This window comes from Labeo rohita, chromosome 14 (assembly GCF_022985175.1).
Source record: "Labeo rohita strain BAU-BD-2019 chromosome 14, IGBB_LRoh.1.0, whole genome shotgun sequence".
In the NCBI taxonomy this organism is placed as follows: Eukaryota; Metazoa; Chordata; class Actinopteri; order Cypriniformes; family Cyprinidae; genus Labeo; species Labeo rohita.
Window position 1 is genome coordinate 11,437,439 of NC_066882.1, and position 13,487 is coordinate 11,450,925.

The following is a 13,487-nucleotide window of genomic DNA, read 5'->3' on the forward strand; positions in this document are numbered from 1 at the left end:
TGGCAATGAACTTTCTTTTTTTAAAGCATGAAGGAGTTAAATTGTAGCTGGATGATATATTGCGCATAATGTCATAATGGCACAGTTTATATAACCCTGCATTTGCTGCATGTACCCTGAGGAGCCTGAGCTGCCACCCACTCAAAAGGTTAAACAAGATGAATAACAGATTTAAACTGTTCACACTATCATCCCACAACAAAAAACATATGTGCCATTGAACGACTGACAAAACATGCTGAAAAATACCCGCTAGATGGCCATCATTTTTTATCTAAAAGCAGTTTTCAGCCAAAAGAGAAAACAAAAAAGCAGTATGCATGTAAAAGAATTGCCGTTTCATTGAATCTCATTTAAATGTAAATCATGATGGATATGTTGAAGCTTTTTTTATATTTATATAATATTTAAAAGTTAAATGTTATGCCACCTGAAGAAGAATTAATACTAACAGCATGCAGCTGAAATATATTTCTAACAATCATAAAGCTATTTCAAACGCTATTTTAAATTGCCTTCTGCACCGTGGTATCTAAAGCAATGTATTCACTGTTGCTTCCTCTCATGAAATGATTGCAATGTGTGTAGGCTAGAATTCACTAAATTAATCAATTAAGTTATAACCTAGTATGAATGAGGTAGCCGTATGTGTGTGTGTAGCGTATATAGAGAAATGGGATGTCATTATAAAAACAAGTGTGGAGTGGATCATCTTGAATGAATGAATCAAATTTAATTTCAGCCTACAATCAGCCCGGCCTGCAATTTAGTGTGGCTTTTCTTTCCCTGGTATTTCAACATGACGTCTGTGTGTTTTTTCTTTAATGCTTTTCATTAACTTCCAAAAAATAAGTAAGTAAAAAAAAATATAGCACCTTTACCTCTACTAAGATTTCTACTAAATGTAAAGTACAGTACAGCATTATACAGTTGAAGTCAAAAATTTACATACACCCTGCAGAATCTGCAAAATTTTAATTGTTTGACCAAAATAAGAGGGATCATACAAAATGCATGTTATTTTTTATTCAGTACTGACCTGAATAAGATATTTCACATAAAAGACGTTTACATATAGTCCACAAGAGAAAATAATAGTGATAGTTGTTCATGTGTCCCTTGTTAAACTGCCGACTGTCCTTCAGAATAATCCTTCAGGTCTCACAAATTTTTTGGTTTACCAGGGGTGTAAACTTTTGAACAGAATGGAAATGTGTACATTTTTCTTATTTTGCCTAAATTTCATATTTTTTTTTAAATTTAGTACTGCCCTTTAGAAGCTACAAAGACACTTACATTTTTCCCAGAAGATAAAATAAGTTCGGTTTACCCTGATCTTCATATTTAAAAGTTTTCACCCCCCGGCTCTTAATACATTGTAGTTCCTTCTGGAACATCAGTGAGCCTTTGAATCTTCTGTAATAGTTGCATATGAGTCCGTCAGTTGTCCTCAGTGTGAAAAGATGGATCTCAAAATCATACAGTCATTGTTGGAAAGGGTTCAAATACACAAAAATGCTGAAAAACCAAAGAGTTTGTGGGACCTGTGGGACTCATGAACAACTATTTCTACACAAAAAGTGTAAGTGATAGTGTATGTAAACTTTTGAATGGGGTAATTTTTACACACATTTGACTATTATTTTCTCTGGTGGACTATATGTAAACATCTTTTGTGTGAAATATCTTATTCAGGTCAGTGCTAAATACAAAAAATAACATGCATTTTGTATGATTCCTCTTATTTTGGTAAAATAATATTTTGCACATTCTGCAAGGTGTATGTAAACTTTTGACTTCAACTGTATGTAAGTGTTAATATTTCGTAAATCATTTCAAACTGGTAAATTTGTCACTACATTTTTATTCTTTTTTCATGAAATGCCATTTAATGCAGAATCCACTTTGCAGTCGCACTGTACACGTTCATTACTAACAAAAGTGTTGGCAATGCTACGCACCAGGTTTTTGATCTTATGCGGGCCACAGCTGTTGTGCTGTTGTGGAGAGGAAAAAAACAACAACAAAAAGAAAGAAAACAAAGGGCTCTAGTGAGAATGTACTTCTTATGGATATGAGAAAAGAAGATGTTTGGTAATCATATCAAGTGAAGAATCTTTGTTGTGTGTCTAGATCTAAGCAGAGAACATAGGCTTCTGCTGTTATTAATGATCCCAGAAGAATTCCTCTACTACCTCTCCCTCTTTCTCGTCGCAGTACGCCAATCCATCACCATCTCCTTTTCTCACTACTCTACCTTTCTCAGCGCGTTATCTTGAAAACTTTCCACTCCGCTGTCTGTCACAAAGACTCTGATCTTTACATGTCAACAGAAAGGGACTGTCCTAAAATGGCAGTGGCGCAGAAACCTCCAGGGAGCGTCTTAAAATACCACCACTCTGCCGAGTGCTGGAGAGGCACCTGCTGCTCCGAGACCCCTACTGAGGTGGCAGATGCTTCCGCCTCAAAGACGATGCTTGAATCCTGGTTGGAGTTGAGAGGATACGTGCGAGTCCTCCTTGTTTTTCACAGTTTTTCCCCCCCCTCTCATTTAACATAAATCTCCCGTGCACATTTGTCGGAAAGAGGCCTTGTCTTCGCACGTACTCTTTTCACATATAGACTCAATCGTTTTAACTCTTTAAGTCAACAAGCAGTCCTTTGAAAAGCCCACTCTTTTCTTTAGCCTAGCTAAAGCGGTAGTCATTATATATCAGATTATGCCAGGAAAGACTTTTATTCTTTTGTTTGCAATTTCTCTTTCAACCTCCAAATCCGCTTTTTTTCTTCCGTAGGGCCTCTTCTTTCGCACCGCGGCATTCCAAGCGTCAACCCGATGACAAGGAAAGGTGGGACGCTGGGAGAGAATCACATTGTACAAGAGCAAAAAAAAACTCTTTGGGGTGAAGTTACTTCTTAGTCGTCCAAATGTGAACAACAGTCTCACACCCTACAAAAAGGGGCGATGAGGATTAGCTTAGTCATTTTCTCTGCCTGGCGTCACACTCCCGCTAATCAATTATGGATTGTTTGGCCTCAAAACGGCACACTGTCAGTGTATTTGTTAATCGTTTGTGAAGGCTTTTAAATGTGCCTCATTCAGTGCGCAGTGGCCCGGAACCTATCCGAGCCCTTGTGAAAAATGTGTGTGTGTCTGTGTGTTTAGCGTCGTGGCAGCAGCTCATAACCGTGCAGATTATAAAGTAGAAGTTTTACAATGGAGTCCTTCTGAATGAAAAGCGGGCATCTTAAACCAGGCCAGTATTGAAATTTCCACAAAAGAACAAGCGTCTGAGTGCTGCTCGACTGTTGAAGTTTGAACTTTTGAAGAGTAATGCTGTTCGCAGCTGGTGAGTTTAAAATGATTCCTCATATGAAATTTAAAGACAAGGATTGTTTGTGTGTAAAAGGTGGAATCAGATACCTTTATTCATCTTTAAAAAAAAATCAAATGAAAAATTAATGGCATGTTTGACAAAAAATATAAAATAATTCTTGTGGTGTCCACCATGTTGAGATAACATGAGCAGTTGTGTCTAAAAAAAAATTGTTTTCTATAACGCTTTTCTATAAATAAATACATTCAAAAAACAACCCAGCGCTGGGTGAAATATGAACAAACCCAGCGACTGAGTTTAATTGATGTTTAACCCAACCTTCTGGGTAGTTTTATTTAACTCAGCTATTGCTTAAAGGGGTCATCAGATGCTAAGTTCACTTTTACATGTTGTTTGAACATTAATGTGTGTTGGCAGTGCATGTATAAATCTACCCTATAATGATAAAAATCCATGCAGTGGTTTTTAATTAATCTGTAAAAATAATATTCCCTTTTTCAAATCGAGCCATTCTTAGATGCCTGTCATTGTGGCGTCACACCGACAGAGGCCGCTCCCATGATAGCTGATTGACATGAGCGTCTTACCTCAGATCAACTGTAACAGTCCGCCCTCTTTGTTTCAATGCCAGAGCAGGGATGTAAGTTAGACAAGAATATCTCCGATTGAGGTGTTGTGTTGCTGGATGTAATAATGAACATAGTGGTCGTCATTTACTCCAGACATCTGAGCCACTGAAGATGCAGTAGATTACATTTGTTTGTGAATGGAATGCACCTCCCAATCTACATATATCCGTCTATGTTTGCGCAAATCATTCATGATTCAGCTTCACTTACAGCAGAAGTGAGTATAAAGGTTTTTTATGAATCTTTGCGATCGTCTTTCCTAATAATGTGCTAATTAGCAAGTTTAGCGGCTAAATGCGGCTAAAGTAAACAGGCGCGTCTCTCCACAGAGAGAAGAGAGGAGGGGGGGAGCGAGCAGAGCTCATTTGCATTTAAAGCAGCTTCGACCAGAATGAGATGATTTTTGCAGAGCTGATTTTGGCAAAGTAAAAAGGGTGTTGTTTTACACAACCATTGAGAATTTTTAAACAAAGTATATTATAGACTTTTCACTAAGACCCTAAAGAATCATATCAACTTCTGATGCATCCGATGACTCCTTTAAAAATTATATATTTCTTGCTTAAAATGAACCCAAAATAGGTTGGAAATGAATGTTTATTAGGGTCCGGGCTAAGAGGCCCGAGCTCGGAGCCCTCTCCCTGGACAGCACGCCAAATACGCATACTTTTATTCCTCATTATTGTCTGTAGGGTGAACTCGTGAATATAAGTATATCTAAACAGTATGTAAAATGTGGACAAATGATTGGGTTGTTTTGATCCAGCAGTTGGGTTATTTAACTGAACTATTGCTTAAAAATTATATTTCTTGCTTAAAATGAACCCAAGATAGGTTGGAAATTAACATTTAGTAATATGGACAAATGATTGGGTTGTTTTGACCCAGCAAATGGCTTTAAAAAAGTTTTTTCAACCCCAGAAGGTTCAAATGAACCCAAAATAGGCTGGAAATTAACATTCCAGTTAATTAGTAATGTGTTCAGTAAATGAACATTTATTAATAACTGAAATAAATATTAATTAAATAATAACACTTTTAAAAATTGTTTATTAATAAATGTTCACCTTTTAATTATTGCTGATGTCTCTAGTAATTATGTGTCTGATTCTTAATTTGCAACCTACTCTGGGTTCATTACTCTGGGTCAACCATAGTAATTTTTAAGCAATAGGTATGTTAAAAAAATCTATTCAGAAGTGGTCGAAAGCATTTTTAGAGTGTAACTATTATTGTGCAGAATACTGTTTGAATATGTGAATATATGTATTTATTTATGTTATTTTTTACACTTGTTTTTAACCCAGCATTTAACCCAGTGTATTATATCAGTATAGATATACTGTTTATTATACTTACATAATATATATATAAGCACTGTAATCTAATGATTAAATAAAAAAATATACTAAGATAAAATAATGACACTTAACTTGACCATCAGCCAAAATGATTTGCCCAAGAGCAAATAATAGATTGTATTTAACTGTATATGATTGTATATAATTTGTTAAAGAATATTTATGATCTCAAAACATTTAAATCAGACAGTAAACTTAAATGAAAAATAAAATGGCTCAAAAAACAGGCCCTACATCAACAGCCATGAGGAGGACCGACGGCACACCAGCCATGAAATGCCTCCAGGACACGCGACTGTACACAGCAGCCACACAGCAGGCAGAAAGAGAGCTTGCAGCAGACTGACAATGTAACAGACAGCCACAGTGAACGGGAACCACCAACAGCACATGGAAATTTGCTGGAAAGGAATCTGAGAATGTCTGTTTTTATTGATGTTTGTAGTATGAATCAGGTAACAAAAAAGAGGTAAAAAATCTAAATGTAAGGAAACTACTCTGTCTTGAAGCAGAATTACAGCCAGCAAAACAAACAAACAAACAAAAAAAAATTCTGAGTCCAATTTTAAGATTTTGTTTCTGTATATTGTATCCAAGCCAGCCATATTTGCCTTATTTTACACAGTGTGTTTAATATACATGTATGTAGTGAGTGTGTTTGTGTTTCTATTGCATTTTTGGACACACTATTAATAGGCATTGAATTGTCCAGTTTAAAGAATTAAATAAATAAATAAATAAAAAATAATAATAATTAAACAAATGTGAAAAGTGATATTTGAATAATTTTTATTATGTGTGTATATATATATATAGTTTAAAGAATTAAAAAAATTAATAAGTAAACAAATGTGAAAAGTGATATTTTAATACATTTTCTTTTAAAATATTTTTTAGAAATATTTTTGAAAGAAACCTTACCAAGGATGCATTTAAATGGTCAAAAATGCATTGAAAAACATATATTATAAAATATTATTGCAACTGTTTTCTATCTTTATATATTTTAAAATGTAATCTATTCCTGTGAAGGCAAGGCTGAATTTTCAGCATCATTACCCCAGTCTTCAGTGTCACATGATCCTTCTTTGCTGCTCAATAAACATTTTTATTATTTTAAGTGTTAAAAACACTTGTGCTGCTTTTGTTTTAAAAGTAAAAAAAAAAAAAAAAATGTTTCTGACCCCAAAATGTGAGTATTGTAGGAAGTGAGGGATTCATCAGACTGATTCAAACTATAAAGTTTATGAGTTTATATGAGCTCAAAACTTTCTTTTCATTATTTTGTGTTTGTGTTTTAAATCAGACAGGAATCTTAACATTAACAACTCAGGTGAAATAATGATTTCTTTCGCTGTGGCGTTGAAAATTCGGCAGCGGTGAAGCACCGCTGATGAAAAGCAGAACAGAAACAACACTGCCATCAGATGCTGATGCATACACATCATTATGGGTTATGTTTGTCATCATAAAATCCAGAGTTCAGTTAACCGCAGTTCACTTTGACTTGACTTTGTGTGGTTCTTCCATCATATCCCATCGTTAGAGACATTCATTTCGTAGTACAGGCACTGATCCAATGACAGCCCTCTAAATCAGTGAAGCTATTAGGATTTTAATGGCAGCTTATTAAATTACAGCTTTTGTTACATACAAAACCTTGTGTCTACAACAAGAAATAGCTATTAAGCTATACTCCAGTTTTAATGGTAATTAAAATAACGATACACCAATGAAAAAGGTTTTACTGCAAAATCCTCAATAGGTCAGATGTTTTAATAAGTCTTTTTTTAAAAAAAGACACTGCTACTTTTCTTTTACCTGAGGTTTTGTTCACAGCTCGCTCTGAAAAGTTTTCAGCAAGGTTATTGTTTTTAGATTTCATCATCTCATATCTTATATCTCATATCCCTTTCCCTAGGCACTTTCTGCTTAAGACTGGAACAGGCACCACGTCTCTCTTCACAACTCCGAATCCCGGTTATACGATGGCAACCGGAGCTGTCTACTCTCCACCAGCCCGTCCCTTAACCCGCAACACGCTATCAAGAGGTGCATTCAAATTTAACAAGTCGCCTAAACGGTGTTCATGGAAATGCACCGCTCTGAGTGCCGTTGGAGTGGCCACCTTGCTGTCAATCCTGCTCTGCTACTGTATAGGTAACTCTCTCTCTCTGTGTGTGTGTGTGTGTGCCCTTATGTGACCATGAGGTACTCAGGTGCGAGCAGTTTTATCCATCCTGCCCCCATAAGAGATAGCGAAATAGCTCATCAGGTGGAGTTTTTCCTTTCTCAGCCTTCATTTCTGGCCAAAACACCTGGTGCTCTGCTCTAAATAGCCACCCTATCTCTAGGAAGTCACGTACACACAGATAAACTGGAAAAAAAGACATCAGTTTAGTGATTAATAACTGGAGCGAAGCAAAAGCTGCATGATCTTATTGTCCACAGTAATCTAAATTCACCCGTTAGCCCACAGAAACACTATAACCTCTATTTTTTTTTATTCTCCCCGATTTTTTAAACATTGTTTCCCCACTGTGAGTTATTTGCCGCAGTCGGAGGCTCCTCCTCCCCTGCTGAAGGCCTGTTAGAAACATTCATCCCTCCAAAGATCAAACCGAGAGGAAGAGAGGTGTGTGAAGCGCTGCCTCCTCAGCAAGCTCCCTTGCTGTGAACTTTGAAGGAGACTTTTCCCAAGCTGTTTTCACATAGATCGAGCGGTTAAAAAAAACAACTAGAAAGTGTTTGCCTAAGATTTAACAGCCGTGCATGAAGAAGAGAATGTTTTGAAGAGAGAATGGGGGAAAGGGGAGAGACAGCAAGGGGAAAGAGAGAATGGGAGAAACTCCTGTATTATATAACGCAGACAAGTTTTGATCTCCGGGCTTTTGATTTTCGCATTTTCCCCTTTTTTCTTTTTAATCACTGGAATCTAATTCCATTTTCTCTGCAGTAAATGTCTTTACTGACAAGCTAAAGACTAATCTGGAGTATGCTCAAAACAGTTTGCGTCAAGGCCCCATGCAGCGATAATTCAAAGAACATTTTCGAACAGCAAAAAAGACATTGTGCACTATTCAGAGCCGATTCTAATGAGGGAGACGTTTTCTTTGTATATGCACTGCGCTTATATCCGACGCATGCGCAGAAGAGACTGCGAATCACCTTCCACAGTGGCTTTCAACAGCTTTTAAACTATATCCTTTTGCAAATGAGAATGTCTCGTGACATGACATGTGCTTGCTGTTCCATTTCATGATCTTAATTGCCTTCTCTCGCAGCCATGCATGTACTTGGCCTGAACTGGAAACTGAAGGATGTGGATAATCACGCCTTTGAGAATGGACGAGCCAAACCAGTGACGTTCCCGACCAACACTGTGACTGCAATTTCTGCAGATGGTAACATTTCAAGGCCGAAATCGGTGACCTTTCAGTCACAAAGGACTGCATTTGTACATCCCTATGAGATATTTTAGATACGTCATATTATACAGATTGCGGTTATTTCTTTCAAGCTGCAAGGTGTGTTTTCAGTTTCTTTCTTGTTCTTAGTGCAATAGTACCCATTTTTGCATTAGAATTGAAATTCTGAGATAAATACAATTTGAAATACAGTTATAAAGCCTTGTTTGCAAAATACAGTCAGTTGTGAGAAATAAAGTCGCAAAGGTTAGACACAGTTGAGTGGTGTTACAAACACCTTGCAGAATTTGCAAAATGTTAATTATTTTTGCAAAACAAGAGGGATCATACAAAATGCATGTTATTTTTTTTTTATTTAGTTCTGACCTGAATAAGATATTTCACATAAAAGACTTTTACATGTAGTCCACAAAAGAAAATAATAGTTGACAGTTCAACTGCCTGCTTCAGAAAAATCCTTCAGGTCCCACAAATTCTTTAGTTTTTCAGGAATGTTTTGTATTTGAACCCTTTTCAAAAACGTCTGTATGCTTTTGAGATCCACTGAGGACAACCAAGAGACTCTCTCACTCTCTCAACCAAGGGACAAACGCTCACTGATGCTCCAGAAGGAAACACTATGCATTAAAAGCTGGGGGTGAAAACATTTTGAATTTGAAGATCAGGGTAAATTTAACTTATTTTTGTCTTCTGGGAAACATGTAAGAATCTTCTGTAGCTTCTGAAGGGCAGTACTAAAAAAAAAAAAAAAAGAAGAAGAATAAGAAGAAGAAAAATGTACACGTCTTCATTCTGTTCAAAAGTTTTCACCCCCGGCTCTTAATGCATTGTGTTTCCTTCTGGAACATCAGTGAGCATTTGAACTTTTTGTAATAGTTGCATATCCCACATATTCTTTGGTTTACCAGGGGTGTAAACTTTTCAACAGAATGGTTATGTGTACATTTTTCTTATTTTGCCTAAATATCATATTTTTTTATTTAGTACTTCCCCTTTAGAAAACACAAAAGATACTTACATTTTTCCCAGAAGATAAAATAAGTTCAATTTACCCTGATCTTCAAATTAAAAAAATAATAATAATAATAATAATTCAATAAGTTTTCACCCCCCAGCTCTTAATGCATCGCAGTTCCTTCTGAAGCATCAGTGAGCCTTTGAATCTTTGTAATAGTTGCATATGAGGCCGTCAGTTATCCTCAGTGTGAAAAGATGGATTTCAAAATCATACAGTCATTGTTGGAAAGGTTTCAAATACGCAAAAATGCTGAAAAATCAAAGAATTTGTAGGACCTGAAGGATTTTTCTGAAGAACAGCCAGAAGTTTAACTGTTAAATAAGTTATTATTATTATAAATTATTATTTTCTCTTGTGGACTATACAGTATGTAAATGTCTTTTGTGTAAAATATCTTATTCAGGTCAGTACAAAATGACCTCTTTTTTTAGAAAAATAATTAACATTTTGCAGACTCTGCAAAGTGTATGTAAACTTTTGACCTCAGCTGTACGATATCACACAATGAGAAAATTATAGTCATTGTAAGATTACAAGAAATGAAGTTGCAATTTAGAAATGTAGTCACATTGTAAGATATAAAGTCTTAATTATAAGAAACGTCGTATTGTGAGATATTTTCTCAATCCAGTCAATCCCCAAAGGGTAAAATGAGTGAAAAGGGTGGTGAATGTTGTTTCTTGTTGACTTTAAAGTACTACAGAGAAACAATAGTGATAGTATCTTTCACTGAAGACTGACAGTCTCCAAAGAATAGCACCCACTGTGCTAGGTTTGTCCTAATTACCATGTTTAGAAAGCATCAGTTTGAAGCCAGTCAATATAAGACAGTTTCCTCACTCTGAGTGCGGACCTGCCATGCTATATTGTGTTCTTTTAATTGACTTACTGCCTCTTTCTGAAGTGCAATATAAAGCTGTTTGCCTGTGTTGTATAAACTCTGTCAACTGTCATCTGAATGATAGCCTTTGGAGAGTATGAAAGAGAATGGCAAATGCCTACTGCAAGTTTTAGGGTAATGTTTGACATTTAGAGGCTCTCATCAGGAAGATCGCTGAAGAGACCATTTATCTTTGAGCATGGAGAGAGAAATATTAAAAATTCTTTTAATTTAATTTTCTTTTGGAATCTTAGGCTTGAAAGAAAACCAGACACTTAGTTTTATCCAACTGCTGGCCCATCTGACCAGTCTAAAATGAAACTGTCTTGGCTGGATTGATGGAATTAGTATTTGACTGGGTTTGCTGCAGGACATACAAATAATACATAGAAAATAAAATATGCATGAGTGTGCAACAATAAAGACCTTAGTTATTTTCTAACTACACATTTAAGTCTGATAAGTGAACTGTGAATAAACTTCAAATATTATAACAATACAATTGTGACAGTTTTCTGGGCTAGTGAATTCAGTATAATATTAATCATTAAAGCAAAAATACAGAAAAACTAGTAATGCGTCCTTGTTGAATAGAAGTATTTATGTTACTCTGATACAAATATGTGGACCACAAAACCAGTCATATGTATATTTATAACAATTGATTTTTCTTTTATGCCAAAAATCATTAGGATATTAAGTAAAGATCATGTTTCATGAAGATATTTTGTAAATTTCCTACGGTAAATATATAAAAATTAAATTTTTGATTAGCAATATGCATTGCTAAGACTTTAAAGAACAACTTTAAAGGCAATTCTCTCAGCATTTAGATTTTTTTGCACCCTCAGATTTCAGATTTTTAAATTGTTGTATCTTGGGCAAATATTGGGTTATTAAACCATACATCAATGGGAAGCTTATTTATTCAGCTTTCAGATGATGTATAAATCTCAATTAAAAAAAATTGACCCTTATGACTGATTTTGTGGTCCAGGGTCACAAATGGTATAAAATGCTGTATGAGATATTAATTTAGTCAGTATTGTTTTAATATGCATCTTTTCACAGGAAGGGTAGGAGTGATGCTGCAGTATAACTCCACATTAGACACAGGTCAGGTGGAGTTGGGTCAGCAGGTAGCACATGCCGTTCCACCAGGAGTTTTCTGGAGGTCCAGACTTCTCATTGAACAGCCCCACTTTCTCAAGTTTAATATTTCCATTCAGAAAAATGCCCTGATTGGAGTTTATGGGAGGAGGGGACTTCCACCCTCACACACCCAGGTAATACAATATCGGAGTCTTCTAGTTTAATTGTCTCAAATAAGTCATAAGTGGCTAAATTAGTTGATTACTTAAAAAGCAGGTCAATAGACTTTTTTAATCTTCTGAAAATGAATGAATTGGCTTTGTTATTTTGTGTTTTTTAAACCGCAGGTAAAACTGTTGTCTGCCAAGTATCCGATACTCCCGTTGACAGAAGCTATTCAATATTAAAAAAACCATGAGTTTAAGGAATCAGATGTCCAAGGTTATTCACCAGAAAGAACAAATCCTACTTTAATCATAACAAAACAAAACAAACTGCTCCAACAGAAAGACATCTTCTCTTTGTCTCAGTGATTGGCTGAGTGTTTAACACTCACAGCTGTCAATAAAAGCAGCATCTTTCGTAAATACAGAGAAAAACAGTCCAACTTATTGTAGATGTTCAATCAATGTGTCCCCAAAGCCATCACAATAAACTAAAGCAAGCTTATTGAGTGCTGCTTCCAATTCGCCATGTGTCTTCTTATTGCTTTTTGTAGCTGACCAGTAGGAAATCAATTGGAGAAACTTTAATTTAAAGTTCTCAGTTAGTAGATCTATTTATTTTAATCTTCTGCTTGAAATAGAGGAAGTTCTAGTGAATACACACACTGTGATGCCGAATGAATATAAAATAGGCATCTTTTTTTCCTTTGGGTTGTAAAAGATTTCTTGGGATGATATTGTAGAACCAAAACCAAAGGTTATGGCAGCCTAAATGTCATGGTGTCTATTTTGTTGTAACACAACAGCTGAATAATAGAAGTCAATGTAATAATGTGTGTTTCAGTACGACTTTGTGGAGCTTCTGGACGGCAGTAGGCTCATCTCACGAGAGCGCGTTCAGTTGGATCCGGAGCTCAGGGACCGACTGGAGAATCCGGTCAGCGTTCAGCAGGCAGGCTTTATTCAGTACCTGCACACGGGTGTGTGGCACTTGGCCTTTTACAATGATGGCCGCACGGTAGAGCCTGTCTCATACAGCACCATAGTGCTAGGTGAGCTCGCACATGTCTTTGTTTATTCACCATAGAGAGTGGCTGGTTATTTTATGTTTACTGCTTATTTATGCATCAAAGCTGAAAGTGTAATTTCCGACCCAACAATGTAATGTGATGCTTGACAGAGCAATTGGGCCATTGTAACAAGCTTTTCTAGGTGCCTTCAGATGGCCTTTTTATATTTCTGTCTTGCACCCAAGTGCCTGAGATAGCGCAGCAGTGATAATGAGGCGTGCAGAAGCATGCCCTGAGTTGTTGGCTAATCAATAAGTTTGATTCTACCGCTATCTCCTTCTGTCAGGCCAGGGAATATGGAGGCCAAAAGACTAAATCTCTAAGCCTTGAGCTGCTGAGCTGTTTGTTTTTATCTTCAAATATGATTTTTATGTGCTCATGAGGAGGGTCTGCTTTTATTTACAGAAAAAAGGAAAGGAAAGTACATACCTTTTCAATTATTTATACGTGTATTTATTAAGTGGGAATTCAGTATTAGGCAATGTCCATAGAGACTCTTATAGCTCT

The 13,487-nt window shown here is 36.1% G+C and overlaps 1 protein-coding gene across 5 annotated transcripts in view; it reads left to right on the forward strand.

Annotated features, from left to right (window-relative positions):
- Nucleotides 1–13,487, forward strand: part of si:dkey-237h12.3 (teneurin-3) — a 145,581-nt gene that overhangs the window by 74,024 nt on the left and 58,070 nt on the right. For all 5 annotated transcript variants that reach the window (XM_051127298.1, XM_051127299.1, XM_051127300.1 and 2 more), the window contains exons 5-8: nucleotides 7,250–7,488; nucleotides 8,613–8,732; nucleotides 11,726–11,940; nucleotides 12,755–12,962. In XM_051127298.1, the coding sequence (XP_050983255.1) occupies nucleotides 7,250–7,488; nucleotides 8,613–8,732; nucleotides 11,726–11,940; nucleotides 12,755–12,962 (782 nt within the window). The remainder of the gene's footprint in view (nucleotides 1–7,249; nucleotides 7,489–8,612; nucleotides 8,733–11,725; nucleotides 11,941–12,754; nucleotides 12,963–13,487) is intronic.